We start from the raw sequence: 13701 nt of genomic DNA on the forward strand, positions 1-13701 counted from the left end.
TGTTGTTGAAGAAGAAAACATTCCTACAACGACACATAGTTGACATACTCAGTCACCCAGACGCGTACAGTACATAGTGTACGCACACGATAACCCTTAAACTGATGAGTCCAAAGGTCCCGCACAGAGAAAGTAGCCAAGACGGTTCTGTGCTGGTTCCCACGCACACAAACCACATCTGTTGTCCATCAGTGGGCAAATCTGCAGGACACCACTACCCCCCCATACTGTCAGGATACACACCCAGCAAAATTTACAGGCCAGCTTTTATCTGTGCAGGTGCGTTGGAGTAAAAAGCGTCAGGATTGGTCAGTAACTGGAGCCAAAAATCCTGTTCAAATTTCCCTCACATTTCATCAACAATACAGCAATACTACAACAATTTGAAGAGGAGTTTTCTGCTCGCCGATTAAGAAAATAAAATTTTGTTAAACCCAGTCACATCCTATTTTGATATTTACAGCTTCCAAAACAGACTGAAGCCAAAACCTCAGGCTTCAGGATAACATTTATATTTGCATATTTTTTCTGCACTTGGTTCTGTATGATGTAAGAGAGAGGTTGTCCCTATGGTTGTCCTGGGTGCACAGCTCCAGCTGTGAGCACAGACACAGATATAGGCAGTCAATCAGAAGAAAGGTGGCTTATAGGCAAAGGAAAGGAGCCACTGTAAAAATGCTTGTTTCAGGCTGGAGCTGCCGGGCTGTCATGGTCCAATATATGATAGAATTATAGAACTTTCTGCAAAAAATATGCAACATTGATTAATGTTTTTAAAAATGTGGTGGTATCTGTTTTCTTACCGGTTCATGCAGAGATGCACCAATTCATAGGTCATGAGTCTGTACTGGCTTTGTTCACTGCCATCATTCTTTACAGTATTTTACAAATGGCAGTAGCTGAAGTTTGCAGCCTTTAGATCTGGTTTTTAAATACAGTTTAGTGTTAATCACAACCCTGTTAAATAAATGAAAAGTGAAAATGAAATGAAAGCTGTACCACATGTAAAACCCACTGAAATGACCTTTCAATTTCAGAGCTTTACAGCAGCCTATCTTTTATAGATAGGCAATTATGAAAATCTCTTTTAGGCCTATAAAACTTAAATACAGTCATTAGATATTTAAAATTGTTAAAATAATTATCAGCAGTTAATTTAAAGCTTGTAATTTATGTACAGATCAGTGTTTTTGCATGATTCCTTGGATCATTTTTTTTACCTGCATTAATGTTATTTGCACAACACATACCTGCTTTTGCTCCGTGTATGGTCCCAACACATTACAGTTATGATAACTAGATTCATCACACACAGGATGATCATGCTTTACACTGCATGTGGCTGACTTTCCGTCCAGTGTGAACACCGTGAGAATTAACCGCCTCACATGTAAAGGTGCAGCAACGACATGTTTTTAAAAGACATCCATATACAGTAAGATACCCCTTTGATGCTTCACTCTTAGGTCATCAAGAAATCCCCACTCTTCCCACTTCTCATCTTCCTGATTTGCATTTAAGGAATCGGAAGAGCTTCCTTGATGGAGGAGGGGAAACATTTTCTGTGTCCATGAGGATGGAAAGCTCCAAACCCACTGCTACAGTACAGTCAGTCTTACACAAACTCCTCATGTCTTTATATTTTGCTAGGACAATGAGAAGCAGGTGCAGGAATGTATTGAAATATGTGTAAACATACATGGAAATACAAGCAAAAACACAGCTTTAACAATTCTAACAAGCTTAAAAGTCAATATTTGCTATGAACACCTTTGTTCTTCAACACAGCCTGAAGTCTTTCAGACAAGCTTACTTGTAATTTCTTTAAGCAGTCTTTGGGAATACTTCTTGGAAAACATAAAAGCTCTCATCTGGTTATCCGCAGCCTTTGGTTCCATTCTCTGACTAGATGATCCCATCCTGCTTCAAAAATGTCAAGATCAGTGCTCTGGGGAGGCCAGTCCATTGTGTGTTTCTATCCAGGTAGGTTTTTACTGCATTGGCAGTGTGTTTGGGATCATTGTCATGCTGAGAAATGAAGCTGTCACCAATTAGATGCTTTCCAGATGGTATTTCATGGTGGATCAAAATCTGATGGTACTTTTCTGTGTTCATAATTCCATCACTTTTCACAGATTTGCCAACACCACTGGCTCAAATTTTTTCATTTACAGCTCTTTGGAAATTGTCTTGTTTTGATGGTGCATAAGTAAGATTTTATGCCTGTCAAACTGTGTCATCTTTAGCTTTCTTTTGTAGATTTGACTGAAAAAAAACCAGGAATAAATTATATGTTTTTGCGACGGGCTGCTAGTAGCAAAGTACAATTTTAAATTGGTCTAAGTTGTTAGGTTGCCTGTTATAAGTGGGGTTAACAAACAAACAAAACTTTCCTCTGATAATCGTCAGGTTTGCAAGTCTCTTCCAAGACTGACAATGAGTGAAAATGTCAAAAGAAAAACTTGAATGACCTTCAGAAAGAACTATTGCCTGAGATCACTTTTAAAAGATTACAAGAAAGTCTCCTTGGAAGAAGAATACAAACATATAGCGGCTAGCTCAAGACTTTTGCACAGTACTGTACCTCATGGAGCACCTTTTCACCTGCCTGGGTGTATACGAGATTTCCACTGACAATATTCTCCCTCTCGCCTTTCAGGCAACTAGTTTCTCCTTGGACTTTTTGGTTAAATGCATCTATTCTTTGATTTAGCCATGTGTATTTTGGCATTGTTGACCCGCTAAAATGTCCTGAACAAGCCAGGTGTAACACCTGGTCCTTACTCTTCCCTTCTCCATCATAAAAACAAACGAAATAAAATGAAATTAAACTCCTGACTTGTCTTCTATTCAATCACCCAGCCGCTGATCTGAGTCAGTCTCAGTGGGAGAAAGAGATCACAAGCAGCCACGTGTTAGTCGTCAAAACATGCATTTGGCCTTGCAATCCGAGTGCAAGCTTTGAGCAAACAAACAATCTCTCGCCATCAATCACTGTCTCACTGTCTTTCACACATACACGCATAAACACGCACCAACACGGCATGTATAATCATCTCCTCCAGTCAGGCGGCTTCTACCTCTCTCGTGCACACACGCTCCCGCAATAAACAAAAGCAGCTGTGAATGGGAACTACTGGGACCAATTAGACAATAAACAGTGGGCTGGAACTGGTTTACCGCCAACTAATAACACCCACTAACCTCGAATAATCTTCTGCTGGCTGCAGAGTGGAACTGGCCCACCTACACGCTTCCCCTAGCTCGATTTTTGTCAACCTCCCATCTCTTTCTTTACACTCTCAGGACCTTTCGCACTCATTGCAGTTCTCTCCTGCTACCTTTTCCACACTCCTGTCACCATTTGTCACTTCATGCACAAAAGCAAGCACAAATGTTGAGTTTCCTTTTCTCTTGTAAGAAAAAAAAAGATCATATTAAGGCAAATACTGTGCCACCAGAGCGAGCCTATAAAACTAAGCACGCGCACACATAAATACTCAACCTCTGACACGAGCAATGGTGTGTGTGTGGGCAGAGTAATATTGTTGAGAATGGGGTAATGTGCAGCCAATGGCTTGCTGCTGTACGTCTCGATGATGGGTGTGAGTGTGCGTGAGACTCACTACATCACCCTGACTAATGTATGCAAGCCCTGCTCTCTACTGCAGACACGACAGACAGCGGGGAAATATGGAGCTTAGGCATCGTAAACACACCAACACTAAATAAATCTTACCCACTGATTTATGCTTGCAACCTGAAAACAGCTGTACCCTCGCGGTGATATAACAACAAGAATACTGTACAAACATGCAGCATACATATAAAAAATATATATATAAAATACACAAATAAAAATGCACAAGTACCACATTTTCAGTTTTTAGTGTTTGCAAACCTGAGTGCTTAGGAGAAAACTAACACCTTTAAGGACACTAAAGAGCACTAAAATAACAGTGTTCATAAAAGTGTGAGCGTAGTGTGTTTATCTTTTTTAATGTAACAGCTTATCACACACAGAGGAGGATGGGAGCTGATGACAAGCATCAAAGTGAGATATAGCATATGAAGAGTGTTACAGAGAAAGGTGATCAGTGTAATTAGATGATTAAATGAGAGCGCTCTTAAATTAGGAGTGTATGACAGCTTGCTACCTCTCAGGTAAAATGTTACAGGTTTTTTTCAAAGATAAACTGGAAATATTCTGTACGATTATAAAACACATTCACATTTTCTGTCCCTAAATATTTATACATATACACCAAGAAACATTTGTCCATTTTCTTTCTGTTATCAAATTCAGGGTCACAGGATCCCTATCATGGGTTGAAAGGCCTACTGGTCAGTGGTCGCCAGTCTATCACAGAGGGACACACATCCATTCACACTCACATCCACAACTATGGCTGATTTTTAATTGCCAGTTAACCCAACATTCATGCTTTTGCATTTACAGTGCAGCAGATTTTACTGATCTACAAACTCAACTTCTGTGCTCATTTTCTTACATAAAGTCACAAAAGATGACAGGAGTGTGGAAAAGGTAGCAGGAGATAACGGTAATGAGCGACTTTATTTATAGACACAAGCAAGTCTCAGTTTAGTTAAGGACAAGCAAAAATGTCAAGACACACCTTTACTCACACCTGTGCAAAATATCGCCCACATTGTCTGACATGCTTCTTCTAATTGCATTGTCAGAGAAAAGCACATTTGTGGAAACTGGACCTGACATGGTAGCCACAACTTTTCTTTCTTTTTGTTTGCAAGAGTATCCCCACTCACTCGCTTATAGTTCAACCACCAGACAGTTTCACAACACAGCAGACAGATTTTCCACCTCCAGTTCAGATCCAGCCCTCCTTTGAAGGACATGAGCTTTTTATCAGGAGGGATGTTTGCTTACAGAGTGCATCCTTAGCTGTTTTGGCACCGTGTTAGTATTGCAAAAAAGGGAAGAAAGTCTCACTATTGAAACACTATTTGGTTCCAAGTAATAACTTAATCCTTAAAACATTTTTACAAAAGCAACATTGGTTTATGAAGGATTTTCTTTTAGGGCAAATGAGTACAAAAAACACTTATACAGAATTCATTTTTCATTTTCTGTGCAGCTGTGTTAGAAAACATAATGCATGGTCGTCGCAAAAATCGCATGCCTCACAGCATATCATTTGGGAATCCCTCCTCTGGAGAACACATCTGTAGATACAGTGTCAACTAATTTCTTATGTTTGGGTTTTAGGGCCAGAAAAAAGGGGGAAATTATTTGCACAGGTTATCAGCTCAGTATCAAGAGCATCTCTTCCAAACATGCCACAAATTACATTACTCATTTATATTAAAGTCATTTTCAATTAAACTCAATAGTCTACACATCACTGCGTGCTCAGAACTATTTTGCTTGAGAGTTCAATAATATTTTGTCATCATCTGGTTCTTCAGCTGCAGTGGAGCCAGAGCTATGCTCGCAGCATATAAAATTCATAATCTTTGGGTTTTTATTTGCACTATGCACCAAATACGGACACAATAAACATAATCTCTCTTCTGTTAACTTTGTCTGCTGGACTGGATTACTTCTCATAGAAACCCACTCTGGCCTCCCACATATAAAGAGCAAAGAAAGAGAAGCCGCTGCTGCTTTGGGGGTTTGCTGACGAAATTCCAGGAAATTTAAGAAACCATTAAATAAATGTGCTTGAAAACATGAACCCATAGATAAGTGGATTGTTTTTCACTGTGTATGTATTTAATAAGAGGTACAAGAGCGCAGTCAAACAATGCCAAGAAGTCAGCACCCGTCCACAGTACTCTCACCATCAGCAGCTTCCACTCAGTGTGTGTCCACGCTGACCGCACAGCAGCTCGCTCAGCTCAACAAATCATTGACAAGGTAAAAGAGAAAATTACCCGTGTCCACTTGCTGACGAACCTCTTCATTTCACGGGGAAAGGACATCATTTATCACAGCAAACAATTAGGTTCTAACTACTCTCACGGGGAAACAATCTGGCTAATGGTGACAGAGGAAATTGTGCTTATTAGGCAGAGTAAATAACGCTCTGATAGCCAGCGAGGTCCATTACTATGCCATCGGCAAGTGTGGGATTTGATTTGATTTTTTTTAAAGAAATATCTCGGGTATTTACATTTTTGCCAACACTTCTGATTAAACAGCTTCCTGTGTTTTGTTTCCTTATCTTCAGATGCAGCGCATCAGCGAGCCGTGACATCACCAATATGCTGCCGGCGAAGATAGACAGAATAAGAGTGAGGCAGGAGAAGAAGGTCATTTTTGCTGATAAGGAATGACAGCAGAGGCAGGCTGAATGCTCCCGGAGCTGAAACGCTCACCAGGCTGTCAGAGAGAGATCTCTGCAAAATGTAAAGGATCGGCTCTGTTGGACAGAAGTCGTAATGAGACGACCAGCGGCGGCACTGGTTTACATGCCCCGGGAAATCCGGCTAAAGGACTTTATTTTAGTGGAAGAGGACGTCCTTGTTCAGGAAGAGCAACGTAATAGTTCTGCAGCGATTTCAAAAACACTTGCGTGCATTTTGCTTCAGGAAACAGGGAGAGGTGGTGCATGAGCAAAGAAAAAAATCCATTAGATCTTAGTGCAAATATAGATCACTTTCTTTAAAAGTGCAACAGAGGTTTATTGGCCTTGACACAAGAGTCCCTTCTCCATATCTGAGTACAGATTGTCAGTATGGGGAACTAGTCCAACTTAGTCTGGACTGACTTAGCCTCTGATGAAAAAGCCAAATAATCCAAGGCTTCCAGTGTAGCTGGTGGATATGCCGGCCAAATTCTCTTGTTCTGAATTCTGAATTCTCTATGGGTCACCACAGCAGATTATCTGCCTCCATTTCACCTTATCCCTCCTCTGTCACACCAACCCTCTGCATCTCCTCCTTCACGACATCCATAAGGCTTCTTTGTGGGCTTCCTTCTATCCTCCTCCAGGCAGCTTCAAATTCAACATCCATTTCCCAGAATATCCAGTATCCATCCTCTGCACATGCCCAAACCATCTCACCCTGCCTCTCTTTACAAATAAAAACCCATTTTAAAAAGTAAGGAATGGACCGCTAAAAGATTCTGCAATACAAAGCAATGCAAAAAATGGCAAAGTAGCTATTCTGACCTGTAGTAGCACAATCAATAGATTTTATGTTTGCTGTGTTGAGTCCAGTCAATTAACATTCATTACAAGAACATGAAACAGCATCGCAGAACCACATGTACTTTTATTTTGAAGACAAAGAACCACAAGCTAAAGCCTGCCGTCTGATTAAAGGACACCTGAGAAATCACTTTTTTATTAGCATGACCTCTAGGCCTACAGTGGAATGAGCCTGTAGCCTTTTGTTGGACCGAGGAGAGACATAACGGAGCTCAAACAAAAGCTAGACTTTAAGGTGACACCGAAGGTGAAGTTTCTTAAGAAGATGATGAAGGGATTATTGCGTGTTTACCTGTTGGTTGACACGGCAGTGGGATGGGCCGTGGTGGATGAGGATACGGACGATGTCTACATCTCCCCTCCAGGCAGCCAGGTGCAGCGGGAAGCAACCTTTGCTGTCAGACACATTTGTGGATGCCTCAAACTGGAGCAGTTTCAGCACCACCTCCCTGAGAGAGAAGCAGGTACACAGATATCAATACATTGACAGAGGAACAAGTGGAAGAACAGACAGTTAGGAAGTTAAGGCAGCCAGGTGCTACAAAATCCACATGATGGTAAGCAGTCAACTTTATTTGACATTCTTTTTTAGCACTTTTCACTTTGGAACATAATTTGCAATGAATCTCTTCGTCATATTGGCCAATTAATCATTTTTAGTGGTGGAAGAAGTACTCGAATCCTTTAGCAGTGCACAGATACCACCTAGCAAAACATGCTACTTTCAGAGAGTGAAGTTTTTACTGACTATATATAAAAACAAAAAGTACTTGTATAACTCACTAAGACCTTGGTAACAACTGGCTAAATAAATGATTTTATTATAATAATCTTCAGGCTGTGTAGATGGAAACATAAATGCTGCATGTTCACCTTCAAATGTTCAGCTATACTAAAACGTTCGAGCTCTACAGATAAATGCCTTTTTTCCATTTAACAATAATTTTTTCTCTTTTTTGCCATTTTCATCTTTGTAATATTTGCTTCAGTCTAAAAAAGTCATCCTTTCTCTTCTTTAAGTAATACTTTATCTAAGTTGACTCAGCAGTAAGGCTGTTTGTTTTCGGGGGAACAAACTCAAGGACAGTAGTATATATGAGGTGCTTCTTTTTTTTAATGCAAATTCTGCACTTCAAAACTGAATGTGCAAGAAATGAAATAAAGCTACGCCTACAAATCGTGGGTCACTTTGACACTTTTACAATTAAAACAGGCTCAATAAACATGGCTGTATCGTAATGAACTTTTCTCATATTGTAGCTACACAATCTTAATTTCGCTGTTCCGCCATGGTGGTATTTATTGTGTTTCTTCCTGCAGTAGATCATCTTTTATGCAGGTTTTTATCCGCCTTATGTGATAATAAACTTGCACTTCCTACTAAACCCTAGTTAAACAAAGCCTTGAGTTCTGATGGATTTACAGGAAGCTCGCTGCAGGAGGCACTGGAAAAAGTACAGCTACAGAGAACAGCATTGCTGCTTTGCTGCTCCTGATAAATGAAGCAGTACACAAATTCATAAAGCAGCAAATCACAGAGTTGGATTGGGCTAAAAAAAACCCATTTAGCTGCTGCTGAGTAGTAATGTCAGTGATAGTGTTTTATATTAGGGAGACTCCAGCTGAAGAGGCAAGGCGAAGTGCTTGATTTGCATTGAAAATGTCAGGAGGGAGCAACAGAGGAGACAGAAGGGCAAAACCTCTCTCAGGAGAGCACAATGAAGCAGCTCTGTGCTGCTTAATGAACTACTTACTTACTTATTTCTGTAGTTTATTATATCTTCTTATAATTTCATTTCAGTTTAAGGAACAGTTCAAACAAGGATGGCGTACGGATGAAAAATATGTATTTATCACCAAAGCACCTTTGATGTCATCAAAAAAGAATGCAGTGAGTTAAAGTTGTGATCTTTAAAAATTCAATTCAAACCCAGCCTGAAGAACAACTCTCTGAAAACAGCTCTGCCTGTTGCCAAGTCCTCTTCCTTCTCTCTTTTCACTTTCCCACCTAAATGCTAAATCACTCTGAAGCTTTTTGTTGGCGGCCTAATTTTCACTGTGAGGGTGCATTTCTCTTTCCCTCACTTCCCTCCTCCTTTCCCCGTTGATCTGAAGGAGGAAATCCACATAATTGCCCCCAAAACACGGTGCTAATCCTTCAGTTCCGCCAAACCGGGATAGCAGTCAGGCTCACAGCTAATCCAGAGTGTGTAACGGATTTCTCAGCAGGACCAGGTGAAGAAAGGGAGCTGCACTGTAGTTCTGTGCAGCTGTAGACACTCAAATCATTCACATACTGTACAGTTCGGACGGAAATTATGTAGGAATTTTGAATTTCCGACTGTAGGCAACTAATTTTACTGCACAAAATATTGTTTTCAGTGTGTGTTTTTATTTCACTTAATCTAAAGATGCTTAAAAAAAAACAGCAATTAGTTATGCACTAACTTCTAACTTTGATTTAAAGCCTCTATAATCAAATGTATTAAGCATCAAATCTCTATGTGAAATCCCATGAACAAAGCAGTCCATAATATCTTCAGTTTTACAGCCAGAAATGTTGCGTGACAGCATTCTGTGCTTATATTTCAAGACGTATAAGTATTTCTGAACACATTAAAGCAATCTGTAGCAGGCAAACATGCTTTCAAAATACATTTAGTCTAGTCCAAACAGTCCTTAAGTCATGATGCAAACTACAACAGGAATGTTCAATCAGGTTCACAGGATCACAGATCAGCGCCAATGTGTGAATCAGCTTTATTTAAACAATAGCAAATATATATAGCAAATGTTTCAGTGCAGAGGAAATGACTGGCAACCTGACAGCTGTCCTAATGTCCCGAGAGTTATTTTAATGTCATGATAAATATAGTGGGCTAATATCAAACATATGGACAAAACTATTGGACCACCAATAGTGTTACAAGTTTTCACCCTGCTCTTTTCTCTGAATTACACCTGGTGATGATTGGTTGCTGAAGGCTCACCGCATGCATGTAAAGCCAGGGCAGGAGGAGCAAGCAGTGGTACCTTTCCCTCTCCCTCGTCTACATCACCACATTAGATTACATTAGATTTGCTCATATGACTTTAGGGGGGAAGCCTCAATCTGACGGCTCATTGTGTGGTTTGTTCATGGTCTTCTTCCACTTTTGTTAGTGTTTGCAGAGGCTCCCGTATCCCTTCTTTATGTTCGATCTTTGTACACAATTATATGCTTGTCGGACTGCAGCAGTGTCATTCTAAAGAGCACAATGAATTCTAGTGTGGTACGGCAATGGGATGGCATTGTTGCAATAAATTTCCCTCATAGGTGTAACTGTAAGTGCTTTTATCGCAAACTGGAACCACAGCAGCTCAGTCATGAAGTGGCATTAATATCAGCACATGAATTGTGTGCTGGGAGCTTCAAGGCATGGGTTTACATGGCCGAGCTGCTCCTGCAGGTGCAATGTGCAGGTGGTCCAGTACCTTTGGTCCATACAGTGCATTGTACCGTGTTTGTACCAACTTTTAACTCAGCAGATCAACATTTTTCATTATGTGCTTTGATATTGACTGTATAAATGAAGAAATGAAACTTTGTGTCAGACATCAGGTTCAGGAGCAGCAGGAAAGGAGGAAACCTCCCAGCAAGCATGTCAGGACCACATAATTTCTCACTTCAGTTATGGTCTTCAAGTTTAAAACACAATTTCTGGAATTAAAAGTAGTACACAACTAGTTTAGTTGTTTACTGCAACAGGCCCCTGGATGTGTAACTACCATATCAAGTTAATAGGATGTGTTCACAGTTAAGACTCCTCCCTGCAGGTTTATCCAGCAACTTAGAAAAAGGCCCGTTCAAAATCAGTTTACACTGACTCATGATATAAGCACAGTACCATGGCCTCTCATCATGTCACAGCAGAAATGTGAAAACAACTGAATAAAATTTATGACATTCTGACTTCTTTTAGATTCTCTTCCTTTGGTTGTGGTAATTTATTTATATATTTATTTATTTGCACAGAATGACACTTTTTTTTTTAAGAATAGAAAAATCAAAGAGTGCAATCTGTAGAACAAACTGTCACACTTTTTTAAAGAAACCAATCCAAAGATATCTCTGTGTCCCGCATTTATTTGCATGCAAACATAAAAATCCTGATAATTAGAGATTTGCTGACAATGGAAAATAATACTTAGCTTCAGCTCTACAGCGTAGAAAGAACAGAACAATTTGTTTCCAGTGCACTGAGTAGCACTTGCATTTATAACTAATTTATATCCAGCAGAAATAGAGTGACAGAAACACTCATTAGCAGGCTTACCTGTGTCCGTTGAGTGATGCATGGTGTAAGGGTGTGTATCCTGAGCTGTCTGTGCAGTTCACGTTCAGGCCCTTCCACATGCTGTGGAACAGAGAAATGCCACAATTAATCAACGCACACACACACACACGTTTATGACTGCTTTTAGTTGTACAGATTTACCACCTTTATTTCATCAGCTGGTGTAAGTGTGCTACCAGCTGCGACAGTCTCTTTTAGTTTAGAAGCAGGAAATGACAAGCCAGTCCCGACCAATTAGGATTCACATTCCTCAAATGTGTCAAGCATGGAAAGCAAGGACAGGTGGAAAGTGGCTTGTGGTGTTTTCTTGAGAAAAATGCCCTTCAGAACACAGATTGCTCATTTTAAAATGTTTAGTGACACTTTTTCCCCAAGTAAATTACATATGAAGTCTTACAGGCGTTGTTTTACAGAGCGGTTTCTTTGTGTAATAGTGTGTTTATTAGTTTGTTTTCATACTGCGCTTTTCTTCACACAAAATAATCTAGCTTTATTATGTAAGGGTCCCAGGGTGAGGAGTGTAATTTCTCATTTGGAGGCAACAGTGAGGAGATCTTAAGTTCTGCTTCGTCACACTTGCAAATAATGGGAGCGAAGGAGGTCAATTCTTGTATTCGAGAAACGGCTGAGCATGCAAATAAAATTACACAAAGACAGAAAGTTACGAGGATAACCAGCTCCACAGAGGCTGAACACGCACTGAAATACACCCGTATACAGATGACACACAAACATTAAAATCTACTTACAGCTCAGGGTTTTCCCGGGGCTATAATTATATGACCTCTCTTTTTCAAATGAACTCGTACAAGTGAGAGAAGTACTAATTAGCTCAATTCTAGCCTGAGCAAATCTTAGCTGAAAAGCTGAATTGAGAAACTTCTAAAAGTGACTGCTGAGCCTTTTTTATTACACACACACACACACACACACACACACACACACACACACACACACACACACACACAGCTCTAAATCTTACTGGTTTTATGTATCTAATTGCCAAAAACATGTATCTAGTCACACCACCCTATAACCTCTATAACCCTGTGTCTCCCTCTTATTGATTTTGGCATATGTGCATCCTGAAATGAAGGATAAAAAAAAAAAATCAATGCTTCCTTAGAAGATTCGCTGTACAATATAAAAGCTGCACTTTAACTCTTAATTCCTTTTATTTCATTGATCATATCTGTAGGGAACCAAAGGAATCCTTCCTGTAGCGAAATCTAATTGAAAATAAATATTATTTCTTTCTTTCTATTTTTTTAAAGAAAGCATTCAAATTTCACTTCTACTTTCACTCTCACAGACAGATTGTGTATCTCATGAGGAATTTTCTCCTTGGAGACACTGGAGTAAAGCAGCAACAGCAGAACATTCACTGGGTTTTGACAGACATAAACACAATGATCAAGGTCAGGGGCATTATGCAACGGCTGCGCACACAGAGACACAACTAAACGTGAATTAAAAATGCTATTAAGGGCTGGCTGCACATGCACACATACGCACACTAACAGAACAAAGTGCACGACTAGGCAGTCTTATTTCCTCTGAATTCAGTGCTGAATTGAATGATAATCTATTTGCTCTTAATGCGGTACACACACACACAGACAAGTAGTATATAACAAAGAGATCGTGAGGCAGAAGATCAGAGAGAAAAAAGAGATACAGCAAGGCTTGTTCCTAATGGTTCAGCTGATCAGTGCACACTGCGAGTGTTTGAGGGAATATCGATCATGCTGCTCTGCTGACCCCTTCCAGCACTGACCTATCCAGCCAGCACGGTGGGTTGTTAAAAAGAGCCGACTGACAGCGAATGAGGAGAGAGGAGGAAAACCTAAATTCAATGCCTGTAGAGATAAAGACACAGAGTGAGTTTAAGTCCAGTTTCTACTCTGTTCTGAAATAAATGTAGACAGATTTGACTCACAAAAAATGTGCAAAAAAGTCTCAGATGAATCAGATAAATTTGTACTGCGTTGAAAACCTAATAAATACACTTGATATATTTCTAAGAGGGAGAGACAAGAAAAAAATTAGATTCAAGCTTTCATCATTTAATTCTCTGGAGTAGTCGTCACACCATTTGGGTGATTTTTTTAAACACGACAACAGCTGGGAAAATTTAAGGTGACAGATTGCAGCTTAACAAAAGGCCA

At 39.9% G+C, this 13701-nt stretch overlaps 1 protein-coding gene across 3 annotated transcripts in view; it reads right to left on the reverse strand.

Annotated features, from left to right (window-relative positions):
• The window catches only part of anks1b (ankyrin repeat and sterile alpha motif domain containing 1B), a 255384-nt gene that overhangs the window by 174659 nt on the left and 67024 nt on the right, over positions 1 to 13701 (reverse strand). For all 3 annotated transcript variants that reach the window (XM_003444938.4, XM_005451590.4, XM_013271197.3), the window contains exons 2-3: positions 11513 to 11593; positions 7489 to 7645 (exon numbers count right to left, since the gene is read on the reverse strand). In XM_003444938.4, the coding sequence (XP_003444986.1) occupies positions 7489 to 7645; positions 11513 to 11593 (238 nt within the window). The remainder of the gene's footprint in view (positions 1 to 7488; positions 7646 to 11512; positions 11594 to 13701) is intronic.

Source organism: Oreochromis niloticus, linkage group LG17 (genome assembly GCF_001858045.2).
Source record: "Oreochromis niloticus isolate F11D_XX linkage group LG17, O_niloticus_UMD_NMBU, whole genome shotgun sequence".
Taxonomy (NCBI): domain Eukaryota; kingdom Metazoa; phylum Chordata; class Actinopteri; order Cichliformes; family Cichlidae; genus Oreochromis; species Oreochromis niloticus.